The sequence below is a fragment of the Delphinapterus leucas genome, chromosome 3, assembly GCF_059928025.1.
Source record: "Delphinapterus leucas isolate spDelLeu-1000000601 "Yukka" chromosome 3, BTC_Dleu_Yukka2, whole genome shotgun sequence".
Taxonomy (NCBI): domain Eukaryota; kingdom Metazoa; phylum Chordata; class Mammalia; order Artiodactyla; family Monodontidae; genus Delphinapterus; species Delphinapterus leucas.
This window is the reverse complement of record NC_143131.1, coordinates 157,639,051-157,657,423: the sequence shown is the minus strand read 5'-3', so window position 1 is coordinate 157,657,423 and position 18,373 is coordinate 157,639,051. Positions and strand designations below refer to the sequence as shown.

General features: G+C 46.7%; 1 protein-coding gene across 1 annotated transcript; it reads left to right on the top strand.

Moving 5' to 3' along the window:
* Positions 1 to 12,362: 12,362 nt before the first annotated feature.
* On the top strand, positions 12,363 to 15,011 carry LOC111169832 (transmembrane emp24 domain-containing protein 9-like). The gene is made up of 4 exons (XM_022564358.3): positions 12,363 to 12,463; positions 12,802 to 12,927; positions 13,480 to 13,626; positions 13,752 to 15,011. Exons 1-4 carry the CDS (start codon positions 12,395 to 12,397, stop codon positions 13,899 to 13,901), a joined length of 492 nt encoding a protein of 163 aa, XP_022420066.1. The 5' UTR covers positions 12,363 to 12,394; the 3' UTR covers positions 13,902 to 15,011.
* Positions 15,012 to 18,373: the final 3,362 nt, after the last annotated feature.

Below are 18,373 nucleotides of genomic sequence, written 5' to 3'. Positions count from 1 at the left end.
CAGGTTTTTTTTCTAACTTTATTTATTTGTTTATATTTTATTTTTGGCTGTGTTGGGACTTCGTTGCTGCGGGCGGGTTTCTCTAGTTGGGCGAGCGGGGGCTACTGTTTGTTGCGGTGAGTGGGCTACTCAGTGCAGCGGCTTCTCTTGTTGCAGAGCACAGGCTCTAGGCCACAAGGGCTTCAGTAGTTGCAGCACATGGCCTCATTAGTTGTGGCTCGTGGGCTCCAGAACGCAGGCTCAGTAGTTGTGGCGCACTGGCTTAGTTGCTCCATGGCATGTGGGATCTTCCCGGACCAGGGTTCGAACCCGTGTCCCCTGCATTGGCAGGCGGTTTCTTAACCACTGCACCACCACGGAAATCTGATGTACAGGTTTTTGTATGAACATAAGTCTTCATTTCTCTGGAACAAATGCCTAGGTGAGCAATTGCTGGGTTTTATGGTAGTTGAATGCTAAGTTTTTAAAGAAACTGATAAACTCTTTTCCAGAGTGACTGCTATTTTACATTCCCACCAGCAATGTATAAGTGATCCAGTTTTTCCACATTGTCACCGACATTTGTTGTTGTCACTATTTTTTACTTTAGCCATTCTGATATGTTTGTAATGATACTTAGATAAGGATAGAGAAGGATAATTAAATAGTTTAGAAATTCCACTGGGGGATTAAAGACAGAAAAGGAATTTTAAGGGTGTTTGGGAGACTGTTGTAAGCTAATGAGCACTCAAGAAAAGAATCAAGTAACCCAGTAATAATCTACTCTACCTTGAAGGAAGACCAGGTGCATTCAAGCCCCAGACCCACTCAAGCCACAAATACTCATAGTTAAAATACAAGACAATAGTTATGGAGTCTGAATCTTGTTCAATAGTTATGGAGTCTGAATCTTGTTACATGAAGTCAGGGAGTTAATGGTCCTTGAAGAGTAGCATTTCTGCACATAGCTACTACAGCAATATAGGTGAGAGGTGAAAAACTAGGGGAAAGGGAAAGTTATGCCGAGACCTGAGATGAATTACCATATTTTAGTATGTCACCACCCTTTTGCTAATATACATAAGATTTAAATAGCACCATGACAGTCCCAGTTAGACGATAGAGGGTTAAAGGAAGAACTCATAATGTAAGCCTTGACGTCTACCCAAAAATGAGGAAGAAGGTGGTCTTCTCCCCTCCCCACTTTTCCTTTCATTATAAAAATGTAGCCCTCTTTGTTCTCAGGGCTGCGTTCCCTTGCCTGCCAGCTTGTAGCTCTCACAAGCATCCTATGCTAATAAACTCACTCTTTGCCTGTTTCTTTGCCTCCTGCTGAATTCTTTCTGTGCCGAGACAAAACAACCTGAGCTTCAATAAGTCCTGAGACTAGATGTGTGGTTTCATTTAAAAGACAGTGGGTTTGAGTCCCCTCCTAAGTCAGTGATTGTGGATTCAAGTCCCAATCTGAGGTGCAGCTGGGTTTGAGTCTCATCTTCATTGTGGTTTTAATTTGCATTTCTCTAATGGCTGATGTTGAAAACCTTTCCATGGATTCATTTGCATCTTTATATCCTCTTTAATTAGATGTCTCTTCATGTCTTTTGCCCATTTTCTATTTGAATTTTTACTTTTGTTTGTTTGTTTTTTGCGGTACGCGGGCCTCTCACTGTTGTGGCCTCTCCCGTTGCGGAGCACAGGCTCCGGACGCGCAGGCTCAGTGGCCATGGCTCACGGGCCCAGCCACTCCGCGGCATGTGGGATCCTCCCCGAACGGGGCACGAACCCGTGTCCCCTGCATCAGCAGGCGGACTCTCAACCACTGCGCCACCAGGGAAGCCCTGAATTTTTACTTTCGAGTGATGGAAGTTCTTTATAGTAGACCTTTGTCAACCATGTGGTTTGCAAATATTTTCTGCCAGTTTGTAGCTTGTCTTTTCATTCTGTTAACAAGGTTTTTTACAGAGCAAAATTTCAAAATTTTGACGAAGTTCAAGTTATCAGTTTTTTCTTTTATGAGTTTGGTGTCAAGTCTAAGAACTCTTTACCCCTAACACTAGACCCCAAAGATTTTCTCCTATTCTTTTTTTCTAAAAAGTCTATGGTTTTATATTTAAATCTGTGGTCTATTTTAAGTTAATTTTTAAAATAAATTTATTTATTTATTTGTTTTTATTTTTGGCTGTGTTGGGTCTTTGTTGCTTTACGCGGGCTTTCTCTAGTTGTAGCGAGCACGTTGCGGTGCGCGGGCTTCTCATTGTGGTGGTTTCTCTTGTTGCAGAGCACGGGCTCTAGGTGCGTGGGTTTCAGTAGTTGTAGCTCTTGGGTTCTAGAGCACAGGCTCAGCATTTGTAGCACATGGGCTCAGTTGCTCTGCTGCATGTGGGATCTTTCTGGGCCAGGGATCGAACCCATGTCCCTTGCATTGGCAGGCAGATTCTTAACCCCTGCGCCAACAGAGAAGTCCTATTTTAAGTTAATTTTTCTGTAAGGTGTGAGACAGGTCAAGGCTTTTTTCTTTTCTTTTCTTTTCTTTCTTTTTCTTTTTTGTCTATGGGTGGCAAATTGCTGTAGCATCACTTGTTGAACAGGCTATCTTCAAGAGAATGAGAAGTCAAGCCACATATTGGGAGAAAATCTTTGCCAAAGACATCTGAGAAAGGGCTGTTATCCAAAATAAACACAAAAGTCTTGAAATCCAACAATAAGAAAATGAACCACCCAATTTAAAAATGGGCAAAAGTCCTGGACAGACACCTTGACAAAGAAGATATACAGATGACAAATAAACACATGAAAACACACGCATTGTCATAAGTCATTAGGGAATTTCAAATTAAAACAACGAAATACCACCACACACTTATTAGAATGGCCAAAATCTAGAACTCCGACAACACCAAATGCAGATGAGGATGTTGTGCAACAGGAACTCTCATTCACTGCTGATAGGAATGCAAAGTGGTACAGCCACTTTGGAATACAGCTTGGCAGTGCCTTACAAAACGAAACATACTCTTACCATATGATCCAGCAATCATGTTCCTTGGTATTTACCCAAAGGAGGTGAAAACTTATGTCCACACAAAACATGCACACAGATGTTTATAGTGGCTTTATTCAAAATTGCCCAAACTTGGAAGCAACCAAGTTGTCCTTCAGTAGATAAATGGATAAGGTATGGTACATGCAGACAATATAATATTATTCAGCACTAAAAGAAAATGAGCTATCAAGCCATGAAAAGACATGAAGGAACTTAAATGCATATTACTAAGTGAAAGAAGCCAAACTGAAAAGGCCACACACTGTACGATACTAACTATTTGCCATTCTGGAAAAGGGAAAACTGTGGAGACAATGAAAAGATCAGTGGTTGCTAGGAGTGAGCTTGGGGGCACGGGGGAGGGAGGAATAAATAGGCAAAGCACAGAGGATTCTTGGGGCATTGAAACTATTCTGCATGATACTATAATGGTGGATACATGTCATCATACATTTGTCCAAAACTATAAAATGTATAACACCAATAGTGATGTATAATGTAAACTATGGACTGTAGGTGATAATGGTGTATCAATGTAGGTTAGTTGATTTTAACAAATGTGCTACTTTTGTGCAGGATGTTGATAGTAGGGAGACTGTGCTTGTGCTGGGCAAGCGGTATACAGGAACTCTCTGTACTTTCAGTTCAATTTTGTTGTGATCCTAAAACTGCTCTAAAAATAATGTCCTTTTTTAAAAAAAGATATCTTTCTTCCATCGAATTGCTTTGCATCTTTGTCAGAAATCAGATTGTCTTGTATTGGTCTATTTCTGGGTTCTCTATTCTGCCCCACTGAGCTATTTGTCTATCCTTTTACCAATACCACACAGCCTTGATTACTATAATCTTGATTACTTGATTACTATGTATAATGTCTTGAAATTGGGCAGACTTATTTCTGCCACTTTATTCTTCGTCCTCAAAAATGTTTTAGTTATGCTAGTTCCTTTGCCTCTCCGTATAAATTTTAGAATAATCTTGCCTATATTTATAAAAATTCTTGCTGGGATATTGATAGGAATTGTGTTAAACCTGAATATTAATTTGGAGAGAATTGCCATCTTTACTATGTTGAGTGTTCCAATACATAAACACAGTATGTCCCTACATTTATTTGAGTCGTCTTTGATTCCTTTCATCAGGATTTGTAGTTTTTGGCAAACAGATTCTGTACATGCTTTGTTTACATCTTACCTGAGTAATTCGTTTTCTTTGGCATGACTGTAAATGGTATTACATTTTAAATTTTGGTTTCTTTATGTTTATTATTAATACATAGGAATGTGCTTGATTTGTATGTGTTGCTCATATATCCTGCAAATTGCTAAACTCATTTATTAGTTCTAGGAGGTTTCTGTAGATTCCTTGAGATTTTCTATATAGACAATCATATTATCTACAAATAGGAACAGTTTTACTTTTTTCCTTTCCAATCTGCATGCTTTTTATTTCTTCTTCCAGCCTTATTGCAGTTGTTACATCTTCTGGTGTTGTTGAATAGGAGTGGTGAGAGTAGACAAAACAAGGTTTTGCCTTGTTCTTGATTTTTTTTTTAATATTTATTTATTTGGCTGCATTGGGTCTTAGCTGCGGCATGCAGGATCTTTGTTGCCACGTGTGGGATCTTTTCGTTGCGGCATGCAAACTCTTAGTTGCAGAATGTGAACTTTTACTTGAGGCATGTGGGATCTAGTTCCCTGACCAGGGATCAAACCTGGGCCCCCTGCATTGGGAGCACAGAGTCTTAGTCACTGGACCACCAGGGAAGTCCCGTTCCTGATGTTAGAAAGAAAGCTTTCAGTCTTTTTCCATGGTTAGATGGGTTTTTTTGTTGTTGTGGTGGTTTTTGCGGTATGCGGGCCTCTCACTGTTGTGGCCTTTCCTGTTGTGGAGCACAGGCTCCGGACGCACAGGCTCAGCGGCCATGGCTCACGGGCCTAGCTGCTCCGCGGCATGTGGGATCCTCCTGGACCGGGGCACGAACCCGTGTCCCCTGCATCAGCAGGCGGACTCTAACCACTGCACCACCAGGGAAGCCCAGTTAGATGTTTTTAAATGGTGTCATTGCCTTAAAATTTGGGTTTTGCTAAAGCCCTTTTACAGGAAGTTCTTTGCTTTCCTATATCTTGTGAGATGAGGAAAGGGATATCTCTACATCTCACACATGTCATATTTCCCAAGCTATGCTGACACCAGGCTGTGTGCTTTTTGTCTGACACACTGTCTTGTCTGTTCCATTCGTTTCCTCTGAGTTCTTTAAGTCAGAATCTCCACATTGAGAACTGGAATGGTAAGAAGTAGACAACTGTTGGCCCATTCTCTTTCTGTGGCAGTGGAGAAAGAGAGAATAATTTCTATCTAGACCTTTACCAGTCTTGTTGGAAATCTCCCCCACTGAGCATTGGACATAGTCAAAGCAGAAGATGGGTCCATGTCCCAAACAGTTTTCCTAAATCCAGGGCCACAGCTTTGAGAACACTCAGAGATGGGAGTCTGAACAGTAACAGGGGAAAATTTCATGGGGGATTAAATAATACAGGGAAAGGAAAGAAGGCAGCAGTAGGAGAATATGAATGTATACCCAATGTGTGTGTGTTTGTGTGTAATTTGGGACACAGGTATGGAGTTTATTCTTTTTTTTTAATTAATTAATTTATTTTTGTATATTTTTTTGGCTGTGTTGGGTCTTCATTTCTGTGCGAGGGCTTTCTCTAGTTGCGGCAAGCGGGGGCCACTCTTCATCGCGGTGCGCAGGGCTCTCACTATCGCGGCCTCTCTTGTTGCAGAACACAGGCTCCAGACACGCAGGATCAGTAGTTGCGGCTCACGGGCCTAGTTGCTCCGCGGCATGTGGGATCTTCCCAGACCAGGGCTCGAACCCGTGTCCCCTGCAATGGCAGGCAGATTCTCAAGCACCGTGCCACCAGGGAAGCCCTGGAGTTTATTCTTGACATACATTCAGGGGAACAGGGAAATTGGAGATCAAATAACCTCACAGTGTTGATGGTAACTGAAGAACTTACTTCACTTTGATTCCATCCACATATCCTTAATTCAGAAGCTCCCTCATGAAGAGACTCCAATCTCAGGAAGCAAACACCAGCGCCACCTCTCCCACACTCAGGGAGCAGTCCTGGTGTTCTCTTCCTCCTCTCCAGTGGTGGCAGTGCCCATTCAACCAACAAATATTCACACAGTTGGCACCTGTAAGCTGGAGTGATTGACACAACCCCCTGAGAGGCAGAGAGTTCAGCAACATGGACCAGGAGCAAGGGGGCTGAGCCCTCATCTGGAGCAGCTGTAGGGGCAGGAAAACATGAGGACCGGAGAAGGGAAGTAAGGTACAAGGTCATACAGTCAACTAATGACAGAGCCAGTACAGAATCCTGAATCTTAGTTTTGGGGATGTGGATGGGGAAGGATGGAGACCAGGACATACCTTAGGTCATTTGAACCTGTTCTTCAAAGCCAGAAACATGGCTGGGACTTGCCAGATTGAGTGCAGCAGTATCCTGGCAGTGGCAGCAGTAGAAACCTAATTGTCTTACTTTCCTCTTAACCTTGGCCCCAATCTGCTCCGCCCCAGTCCAAGAGAAGGCAGGGCTGTGACCCACCTTTCTCCTCACCTGCTCCACCCTGTTCCCCATCTCCTGACTTGTAAAACCCTCAGTGTAGGTGGGATGAGAATGCTGCCATGATCTTTTGGAGACCCAGTGGTGCAGACTCTGGTTGAGGAGTGTATTAACTATATTTTCTTATATTCTGTGTTCCTGATGCTCCGGCATCTGGGGCCTCACTACCCCTCCCAGGGTTAGTTCTTAGAGATAGCAAAGGACTCACCTGAGAGGGTACCTTTCATATGTAAACCAACCAATCCAAAGCCCATACCCCCCTGCCCCCAACCACCATCTTTATTGAACTCTCATGCAACAAGCCAGTATTCCTCCTGCCCTAACCACCTCAGGGTCAGGTACCAGATAACCCATGACAGCCCCAACACCACAGAGCCTGCTGAAATTATTCAAACTAACCAATCACCCACTCCTTCCCATGAACACCATAATAAAGGCTTTTATCCATGCTTTCCCCTCACTCCTCTGCCTCCTGACCAACACTGGTGTTTCCCCATGTGGCCCTGCATGACTTGGTGTACCCAGTCTGCTTGGGAACTGTGAGTAAAAAACTATCTTTTCTTTCTTTCATTTTTGGCCATGCCCTGCGGCATGTGGGATCTTAGTTCCCCAACCAGGGATCAAACTTGCACCCCCTGCGGTGGAAGTGCAGAGTATTAACCACTGGACCACCAGGGAAGTCCCCAAACTACCTATTCAATAGTAATCATCTCCTGATCTGTTGGCCTCACCATGCCTGAATAACAGTAAAAGTTACCTTTTAAAATCAGAGAGAAAAAAGGGAGGAGGGAGGCGCTATGGAAAAGAAGGGAGGAAATAGTGGAGAGGAAAGGGGAAGAAAGGGGAAGTAAGGAAGTGTCACAGTCTGGATTTGCCATCTTCCTCTTCTCTCTTCCCTCCACCTTGGTCTCCCCATCATGTCCCCTACCCTCCTTCTTCCCTGGGTTCTATCTCATTCTATACAATGAATGATCTTTGAACCAAAAGAATGAGGTTTCCCATTTGCATGGAAGACTGGAGAGAAAGTCTTCATTCAAGGGCAGAAGTGGTTACCAGTTCGGGAACTTGATAGAAAGGGTGATGATAAATAGAAGATGTCTGAGAAAGCTGCATCCCTTGTCCAGGTTCATCTATACAACCTCAGGCATGAGGGGAGAGGATTCACCTTTGGTGAAAACTGAGCCCAGAGAGGAGTCCTGGTGCCTCAACCAAGTCTGTGCACTTCTTTACTCATCCAGAAAAGATGTTTGGAAGACAGTGGAGACCTTTGAGGGTGCTGCAAACATTTTACTGTGGGAAAGTATAACGGTATTTTGGCTGGGGTAGAGCTGAGTCTTAAGTGCACTGGTATGTTGCATTTGGCCACATTACCCCTAGAGGTCCTCTGAGTCCTGGGATCAATGGCTTCCTGATTCTCAGGGACTGAGGAACAGCCCAGCCATTCCCTTTGATTTGCCCTCCTTATGGGAACCCCTGCAGTGAAGGAGGGTTGGAGGACCAAGCCAGGCACAGACCTGTGGGATGGACTGCCTGAAGCCCTGAAGAGGGATGGACTGGAAAGAGAGACAGTGAGAAAACTCTGAGAAAACTCACCAGGAGTGGAAGAATTCTGTCAGAGGGATAAGTGTGAGCCTGTGTGGGGGTGGGTGGTGGGGGTGGTGCATGAAGCAGGAACAGTGGTTGGTTCCAGGTCCAGCGTGATACTGTTCTTGATATCCCTGGATTCAGCACATACACACCCTTCAGTGCCTAGGTGTCCTGGGAAAGAAAGCACAGGGAAAAGAACTTTCATAGGAAATTCCTTTGTGGAGATGGTCACAAGGAACATTTTTCTACATGCCAGGGAGGAAGAAGAATGCAGAGACCAGTGGACCAGAGGAAGGAACACTGGCATGGTGGTGTCCTGGGGATGATGTGGAGGTCACCAGCACACCAACAGAATCCGCCCAGCACCAGAGCAGAATTGCGCATGGAAGCTCTGATTTTATGTGCAAGAACATTCTAACCATGAGGTATCTCCACCCCCACCATCCCTAGTTCGAGATGCCTAATGGGAATAATGAGGAGGGGACATCATAAGAAAGGCCAGGCACAAGGTATGGAGATTTTGGCTTATGACTCACCATTACTCTTCTTCCTTCTTTCTCTCCAACCTCCTTCATCCTTGCTTTCTTCTTTCTCTCTCTTTTTTCTTCCAACTTCTTTCTTTTTCCTCTCTCTATCCCCCCTTTCCCTCCATACTCCCCTCTACTTTTTCTCCTTCCTCTCTCTTCCCTTTCTCTAACCAAACATCCACTGCACAATCATACTGTTCCTAGATTTTCGCTAGGCTTTGGGGAGCACAGAGATAAATACATGTGGCAGAAACCTGTCTTAATCTCTTCCAGCTATCAGCCCCAAGAGACTTGCATGTGAATGGACAATTATAATTCAACATGGTTAACGCAAGGTCCCAAGGAGCCCAGGGCAGGAAACACCTAAAAGAGGGATGCTGCACTTGAGTCTTGAAAGGGTGAATAGGAATTAGGCAAGTGGAAAAGAGGGCAGCAATGGGGGCTCAGGACATCCCTTAGAAAGGGAACAGCATGTAGTAGAGGCCTGACAGAGTCTTCGATCTTAGGGGAACCTCAGATAGGGCAAGTAGATGCAGTTCCCCAATGTCTTCTTTAAATCTCACAAATGGCACCCAGGTTCAGTGGTCTTGGCAGACAGTGTGGAATGAGATCACTGTCAAGTGGGAGAATCCCAGAATGGTGGGCTCTCTGCTCTTATATTCTCAGCCCTGTCATCACTCAGAATCAGATTTTATCATCAACACAGTACTTTTTCTACTTGGGAACCATCTCATCCTTCCCAACATCTGGGTTCTTGGCTTTGAAATTTTGCTGTAAAGTCACTGCTGCACTATCTCCTTACATGCATGTCACTGCAGGCCCTAATAATTTTCCACTTTTGTCCCTTTAGGGGATTTCTGTGGGCAGTCTGATCACTGGCTATGAAACAGTGCTACTCACTGTGGGCCAGTGCTGGTCCATGAGTGTTTGTTATAGGTCTGCAATGAGATAAGCACAGAAATTGAGCACTTAGAAACTTTTATAGAAATTTAACATTGATGTGACATTCAAGCCCATAATCAGTTTCATATTTTATTCTTTTTTACAAAAGTATTGGTTCATGAGGGATTGGAAAATTTATATATAAAACAACAACAAGGGCTTCCCTGGTGGCGCAGTGGTTGAGAGTCTGCCTGCCGATGCAGGGGACGCGGGTTCGTGCCCCGGTCCAGGAAGATCCCACATGCCGCGGAGCGGCTGGGCCCGTGAGCCATGGCCGCTGAGCCTGTGCGTCCGGAGCCTGTGCTCCACAATGGGAGAAGCCACAACAGTGAGAGGCCCGCGTACCGCAAAACAACAACAACAACAAAACCAGTCCCTTATTGCAGGCGGTGGTACAGGCAATCACGATTCAGGACCGTGGACAGCACCTCATCCTGCCTCCCAAACCCTGAGTCATCACCCCTGCTCCCAGCTCCTGGTGAATGCCCTTGATGAACAGCTAGTTCCCAAATCCAACAGATGCTTTTCAGCTGTTGTCTTAATTGACCTTTCTAAAGTGTCTGCCTTTGTTAACACCTGCATCTGCCATTTTCGTTTAAAGACCATTCCCAGTGAAGGAATAAAAACGTTCCCCTAGAATTATCAATGGGCCACACTGATAAAGTGAGGGGACAATTTCTGGTAGCTAAAACATATTATTAATCTTAAAACACTGTATTGACATTGCTCCTTTGCTCTTCAGTGGGCTCTTAGAGGACAGGAGGCAGGTTTTACTCATATTCATGTCCAACATGTATCGTAAAGTCATGCCCAGAGTTTGTGTGAGCAAATGCCTGCCGCTTATCACTGGATGACCTTGGGCAAGTTATTACTCAACCTCTCTTTGCCACTGCTTCCCCAACTGTTAAACTGGAATCCTATTAGAGTCTACCTTATAGAGTTTTTAAAATATTAATTTAGTTAATACATTTAAAAGTGCTTAGAACGGTGGCTGGCACAGAAGAATAAAAAGTATTATTATTTTCATCATCATTTTATATTACTGAATAAACCAATGAGCATCTATTATCATCAGGCTCTAGATGGTGGAGGACTTCATCCCACCACCTGGGAAGGGCTACTGCTTTATATTGACGTTTGAGTATATACACTGCCCTACTCAGAGCACCGTGAGCTTCGGAATTCCTGAGATTTGCTATTCCTGGGTCCCTGTCTTGTCATGTTGGCCCCACCCTCCCACACCTTTCAGTTGTGTATTCCCTTTCCTTTTCCAGTTGCATTCCTGCCGACTTCTTTCACCCTCCAGGCTCACTCACAGTCTTTTCTTTTGGTCCCACTGGATGAAGAGTCCCACCTGTGCAAGTTGGCCTGGCAGCTCCTGCCCCCTCAGTGATTCGGCCCAACTTACCTCCTCCCTCCATGTGCCCATAAACTTTCTTCCCCTAGTCCCTTAACTGGCCTACTGCTGTTAGGCAATTCTAGGTCTCTCTACCTAAATTGTTCTTGCTCCGTCACTGCTCAGGGAGATTTTAACCATCCTTCAGAGCTTGAGTCAAACTTACCCCTTCCATAAAAGGGACATTTCTCCGTTCCTTTCCTGAACTACTACGTCAGCCTCTGAACCCCACAGGGCTTCTCTGCAGTTCTCATTCTGTCTCACCACCACTTCTAACCTCCTCGAGGTTCAGATCCAGGTCATGCCTGGATCTGCCCACACTCTCAACACCCGTCTCAGGCAGCCGCTCCTGCAAGTTTCAGAGGGCTAGTCCCTTCCTTCTCTCTGAGGCTGTTACCACATCAGCAAGATGGGGCTAAGAGTACCCGCCTCCTTGGGTTTCTGCGCGCATTAAGCGAGGCGGGGCAAGGAAAGCGCTGGGCAGCGCCTCGCTAGTGGGGTGGGAGCTCGCGTGGCCCCTCCGCAACGCGAGTCCGCGCGGGGGCTCCTGGGATTTGTAGTCTGTGCCCGAGTTTGCAGTCTCGCAGGCCCAGCAAAGACACCCTAGGACTTGGCTGGGAAGGTGGCGGGGGCCTGCGGGACGCAAGGCGCTGGGCCCGGGGCCGGCCCCGGGCGGGGATGGGGCCGAGCGAGGGCAGCCGAACTGGCCCTGCCGCTGCTGCTGGGGCAGCTGCTGGCGCTCACAGGAGGCGGAGGCGCGTTCTACCTCGAGGTCAGCGAGCTGGAGGAGAAGTGCTTCATCCAGGAGATCCCCGATGGCACAGTAGTCATAGGTGCGCCCGAGCCATGCCCTCCCCGCACCCAGAGTCCCGGCCTTGCCCTCCCCGCACCCATAGTCCTGAGAGGGAATGGGGATGAGGCCCCGCGGGATCAGCTCAGGCCCATACCTCCCCTCTGCTGCCGGGGGTAGGCACGGGTGGGAAATGGGTGGACAGCAGTGTGGGCAAATCATGCTCTCCGTTGCCTGTGCCGGAGTTGGGGGGCGCCGAGGAGGCAACTCTGATCCAGACCCGGATGACAGCAGAAAAGCCGGGCAGGAGAGGGAAGGAGAGAGGCAGAGGGTTGTGGTCAAGCCCCGCAATCAGACACCCGGATCTTCCTGTTCCTCCCCCCGTCCCCCGTGATTCCTGGAGGTCCTGGGCGGGCTCTTGGTCGTGAGTGTGGATGGGGATACATTCAGGCTGCCTCCCCATTAGGTAACTACAAGACCGAGCTATACGACCCTGCTATGGAAAAGTACCAGCCCTCCCCGCAGTGGATCAATTTGTTCGTGTTTGTGAAGGACCCCGAGAACAAGGTGAGGTAGGCCTTGACTCCCTGCAGCCCTCCCACCCCCACGTCTCCAACGTCATTGTCTAGTCCTCCCTAGTCCTCCATTTCTCAGAGGAGGGCTCATCTCCTCACAGGCAGGAGGGCTCAAGAAAGGCCATGGCATGCTCTTTGCAGTCTGTAGAGTATTGTGTACTAGCAGTGCTGGGATCTGAGATTTTCAAGCCCAAACTGATGCCATTTTCCTTACACCCTCCCTACTGGTCTGGCCTGTGGGGATCCGAACCTGGGATACCCCCAGAGTTCCTCTCCTAGAAGCAGGTTTCTGGTCAGCTTCTCTGTGCTCACAGAGGCTGTTTCCTCTAGAATCTGCTGGCTCGTCAGTACGGCCCTCGGGGCAGCTTTACCTTCACTTCTCAGTCTCCCGGAGAGCACCAGATCTGCCTTCACCTCGAGTCCATCCGGTTCGCCCTCTTCTATGATGGCAAGCTGGTGAGTATGGAGGGGAGTCACCAACCCTTAACATCTCAGTCCCTTGGGTGAAAAGGGTTCAGTAGGCGGTGCCTCTTGAGGAGGGCTGGGCTTTCCATGAAGTAAGCATATAGAGGACAGGTCCTGAAGAATGAGAGGGGACCCAGGAGGGAGTCACTCTGACTTAAAATCATCCCTCAGCTCCCTGCCATCCCTAGAATAAAGACCAAGCTTCATAATATAAAATTCAGAGCTGTCCAGCAGCTGAATGCTCCCAGGCTCTTCATTACCACCTCCCACTGACATGGAACTCCTAGGAGCTGCTTGTCTCAAACACTGAGTCATACGCATTTTGTTCTGTCCCTTCTGTCTTTTGGACATGGAACTCCATGCAAGCAGGGCCTTGATCTGGTGTTTTGGCACCTGGAGCAGAGCTAGTCCTCACATCAATGAGTGTGAGGAACTGAACTGCTCAGTTCAGTCAGGCCCAGACTGGTGTGTGGAAGCTGGGTTTCTGGCAGGTGCGTGGAGCTGAGCTCCCTGACCCCCACCCTTGGCTCCTCTGCTCCCCAGGCCATTCACTTGGACATGCAGTTGGGTGAACACACCAATGATTATACGGAACTTGCAGCCAATGACAAGCTGACCCTGCTGCATCTGCGCATACAGCAGCTGGTGGAGCAAGTGGAGAAGATCCAGAAGGAGCAGGAGTACCAGAGGGTGAGGGGCTGGGCTGGGCCAGTTGGGACAGTGGATGTGTAACCTCCCAGGGAGTGGCTCTTTCAGCTCTTCCCCTGGGGGTCAATTCAGTTCTAGCCACACCTTCCTGTTCTCCCCTCCCACAGTGGCGAGAGGAGCGCTTCCGGCAGACCAGCGAGAGCACCAACCAACGGGTGCTGTGGTGGTTCATTCTGCAGACCTTCATCCTTGTGGCCACTGGCATCTGGCAGATGCAGCACCTCAAGAGCTTCTTTAAAGCCAAGAAGTTGGTGTAGATGAGCCCCAGAGACCAGAGGCTTAGCCCCCACTCATTCCCCTTCTGCTGAATAATGGGAAGTGGCCTGGCCTGGTCTGTCTCCTGGCTTCTCCCACCCCTCCCAACCCTGAGGGACTTCCTTGTTACTGGTGTGTGTGTGGGGGGGGGGACAGAGGACCTCTTTAAACTGGTTTCTGAGCCAGGACTTGGGAGAGGATGGGTTTCAAGCTGGAGACATGTGGGTGGGAGGAGCTGTAGGCTCCTTTGCTGCTCTGTGAGACTGAGCAGGAGCGGGGTGAGTGTTACCCCAACCCCCACGTTAAACAGGATGGGTAAACTAAGAGTGAATATATATTATAACTGTCAAATTTTCTGACCTAAATATTTATTGCCTCCTACTCTGCAATTCATTATATGTGTCCAATCAGATGTTAATATTTGAGGCCCTGCATGCATTAGTGGGGGACTGATCTCAAAATGGATGAGGTGAAGAATACTTTTACCCCAGAAGCCTTAGCAACATGTGGAACCTTTTCCAGAAAAGTCCAATTTGGGCCCATCTTTTGGGTAACCTGAATGCTGGTGGTGATCCTGTGCCCAACCCGCCTTCTCCCTCTCTGGGCTCTGGTCAGGCTCATGTGCTATCCTATTCCAATCACCTGGACTGCTGGGTTCTTCAAGGAGTCTGATGGGCACCTCTGTCGTCCTGCTATTTTTCAGTTGACCTCTTTCTCTTTTTATGATGCCATTGGCTAATCCTTTCAGGAGATGCCTAAAGATTCCAAGTCAATGTTTCCATTACATTCAGCATCTCCTGTAACTCAACCTTCCCAAGTGCACACAGGGGTATATACCCCCCATTGCTTCTGCCTGATCTAGTCCACATTTTACCAAGCCCTATGTTGGTTGCCCTGTTGGATTATAGCCATCTCTCACATGAATTTGACATTTTCTGTTATAAGGAAATTCACTGGTTGGCACCCTCAATAAAATCAAGTCCAAATTGTCAATGTCAGGAATATCAATGAGGGAGACTCCCCATAGGGTGGGGCAGCTGTGAAAGCCCTGGCCCCTGAGATAGATGCACCCTCCCCTAGGATACTCCTGAGGGATGACTGCAAGCCTCAGGGGTGCTGCTTACTGGTGTGTCTGGCCACAATTAGCCTCAGAAAGTATAAGTGAGACTTAACTGAAGGCTGGGGGCGGGGACCACTGGAGAGTAACCTCTAACCAGAGAATGTGACCTTAGGGTCACTTCCCTTATCTGAAGCTGGGGGTGGGGGTGGGGAGGGTGCTCTGCTCTCTGCTGCAGGAGAAGCACAAGACCCAGGTGGGCACATTCTTGCCCATGGAACCTGTGGTATGACACCAAATGAGGCAGAATGTTGAACAAGACGTAGGGTGATGCATGCTTCTGAGGAGAAGGGCGTGGGCTAAGGGCAATATGTCAGGAGTCCTGGCCTAATCTAGGTAGTAATGGAAGGCTGCTTTTTAGAACTGAGACAGAGGATAGGAGTTAGCTGGGGGAAGAATGTTCTGGCTAGAGGGAATAGCACATACAGAAGCCCTAAAACAAAAAAGAACATGGCTATTTGGGGAAGCTGAAAGAAGGCCACTATAGCAAAATCCCAACTCCAGAGAGGCTGCCTGCAGCCTGCTTTCTAATTTATGATTTCATGTCTAGGACTTGCCTCTTCCCCAGTGATTAACCCCAGAATGACCATCCTTTTCAGAGGGACCCTGTCCTCTATCCACAGAGGTGAGACCTTATCCTGACACTTCAATAGGGAAACAAGTCACAAAAGAGCAACAGTGAGTATATGGGAGAGCTGCACACACACAGTAGAAGAGAGTTCCCTATCCATTTCCACATGAAACCTTCACAGTCACTCTGTAGAGGAAATGGCATGTGTCCCTGATTTAGAAAAGAGAGCCAGCTAATAAGCGATGGGCCATGCTGAAACCTGGTCAATTCAACTCAGTTCTTGGTGTTCTTTTCTCTGTTCTGGTTACTTTTCTCCAGGTAGAGGAAAGACCTCATACAAAGAGGTAAAACACACTGCCTCTGATTTTAAAGAGCTGGCCATTTGAATTTCTAGTTTCTTGTGGCTACCATAACAAATTACCATAAAACATGGTAAATTAAAACAACTGAAGTTTATTCTCTCACAGTTCTGGAGGCCAGAAGTACAAAATCAAGGTGTCAGCAGGGCTGCACTCCTTCCAAAGGCTCTTGAAGAGAATCCTTCATCTTCTTCCAGCTACTGATGGCTCCAGGTATTACTTGGCTTTTGTCTACAACACTCCAATCTCTGCCTCCATTTCCTCCTCTTGTGTCCCCTCTTCTGTGTCATATGACACTTGTCATTTGGATTTAGGACCTAACCAGGTAATCCAGGATGACCTCATCTCAAGGTCCTTAAATTAATTATATCAACAAAGACCTTTTTTTCCATATAAGTTCATATTCACAGGGTCCAGGGGTTAGGGCATAGGCATGTCTTCTGTGGAGCCATCATTCAACCCACGACAAAGAGCAAGAAGTGTACGCCTGATGAGGTCCCAAGTGATCTAACAAATGGGGTACTCAGAGCTCTCAGAATTCGGAATGGGGTGAGACCTGGGTGGATGGATGGATGGATGGATGGATGGATTGATGAATGGGAAAAGGGATGCCAAGGAGGTCTTTATAAAAGAGAGAGTACATGAGTAGAACACTGAAAGATGAAATGGTTTAAATATGAAGAATAGGGAATGCATTCCATTTTGGGGAAATGGAGCCTGTAGAGATGCAAATGTACAAAAGATTTCAATATAATTCAAAATATAATCCAATACCCATGAATATATAACACTGTAAGACAGAGACTTTGAAAAAGAAAGGAATCAGGAAAATAAGTGTAGCATGAGTAAGATGAAGACAGGAGGAAAGTTAGATCAAACAACGGATGGAAGTGAATATACCTACTGCAAGTTGGACAACTAGAAGTAGGCTGTTATCAGAGGCTGAAGACTGGTGACCTGCAAGTATATTGTTTGTCCTTTTTTTGTGTTATTTTTTTTCAAATTATTTGACAACAGTAACAGTGCCACAGTTTCTGTAGTTTAAATTTGGAGATATATTGGATAGGCAAACTGGTTGGATGAAAGAGCTTGGAGCTGTTTTGCAACACTCGACTTGACATAAATGTGAGAAAATGACAGTTGTGCATATCCAGGAGGCATGATAAAGATTATGAGGAAGGAGTGGGCCTCTCTCCCTGGAGAACACTGTCTTAGACAATCACTTATGAATAAGAGAGCCTTTGTGGAAATCCAGGTTTCCAGAAGAGAAATTCGAGCACATAGTTGGAGCAGAAAAATACACATTTGGACACATTGGAGAGGGTAAGAGGAACAGTTTGACTTTACCTGCATTACCTGTCCCCCAAACTGGCACAGCTCAATGCTAAGAAATCATTTTCTTGGTCAGTGATTTCTCCTTCAGGGTAAAGTGAGAGTGTGTGAGTGAGCACCCAGCTTCTCCAGCAGTGTGAGATCCTGTCAAAGAGGTCATTTCTCTCTTGCTCCATCCAGAGTACTGAGTTGTGAGCTACATGACTTGGGGGTGGGAAGAGGCTGGGTGAGAGCACATAGGACCCTCAGAGGACATTAAAGGGACATGGGTCCTACTAACTGTCATGAGCTGCTGGGGACACTTTACCTTTGAATCCTTCCAAATGGCCCACAGGCACTGCCGATGCTCCATGTGCCTCATCTACATACCTCCCTGTGGCTTATCTCCCTGAACGCACTCCTGATGGTGGTGAGAGCAAGCTCTGGCAGACAGTAGTGAACATGTGTAGAAAGCTTGCCTAAATCTGCTGGCCAGGGAGAGACCACAAACTCAAGCTTTAGCTCTATCCTTGGAAAAGCAAAAGGGAGTCTGTCAGCCTCTGGCCTGGTGCATTGCAGGATGGAGAGAAGGCATATAAGCTTAAGAATTCTGTCACAAGAGGCAACAAGGAATGTAGAGTAGGCATATCCAGAAACCTCAGAATCCCTAGCAGGGCTGACAGAAGGTATTTCTCTCCCAAAGTCAATGAGTAAAGACTGAAGGAGGTAACTGCTACTTCAAATGTGAAGACAGCATCACAAGACTTCAAGGAACATGAAAAATCAAGGAACTATCACACTACCAAAGGATCACAATAATCTTCTGGTAACCAATACCAAAGACATGAAGATCTATAGTTTTCCTGATAAAAAGTCAAAAGAGTTGGGGTTTTTGTTTGTTTGTTTGTTTGTTTTGCGGTATGTGGGCCTCTCACTGTTGTGGCCTCTCCCGTTGCGGAGCACAGGCTCCGGACACGCAGGCTCAGCGGCCATGGCTCACCAGCCCAGACGCTCCGCGGCATGTGGGATCTTCCCAGACCGGGACACGAACCCGCGTCCCCTGCATCGGCAGGCAGACCCTCAACCACTGCGCCACCAGGGAAGCCCCAAAATAGT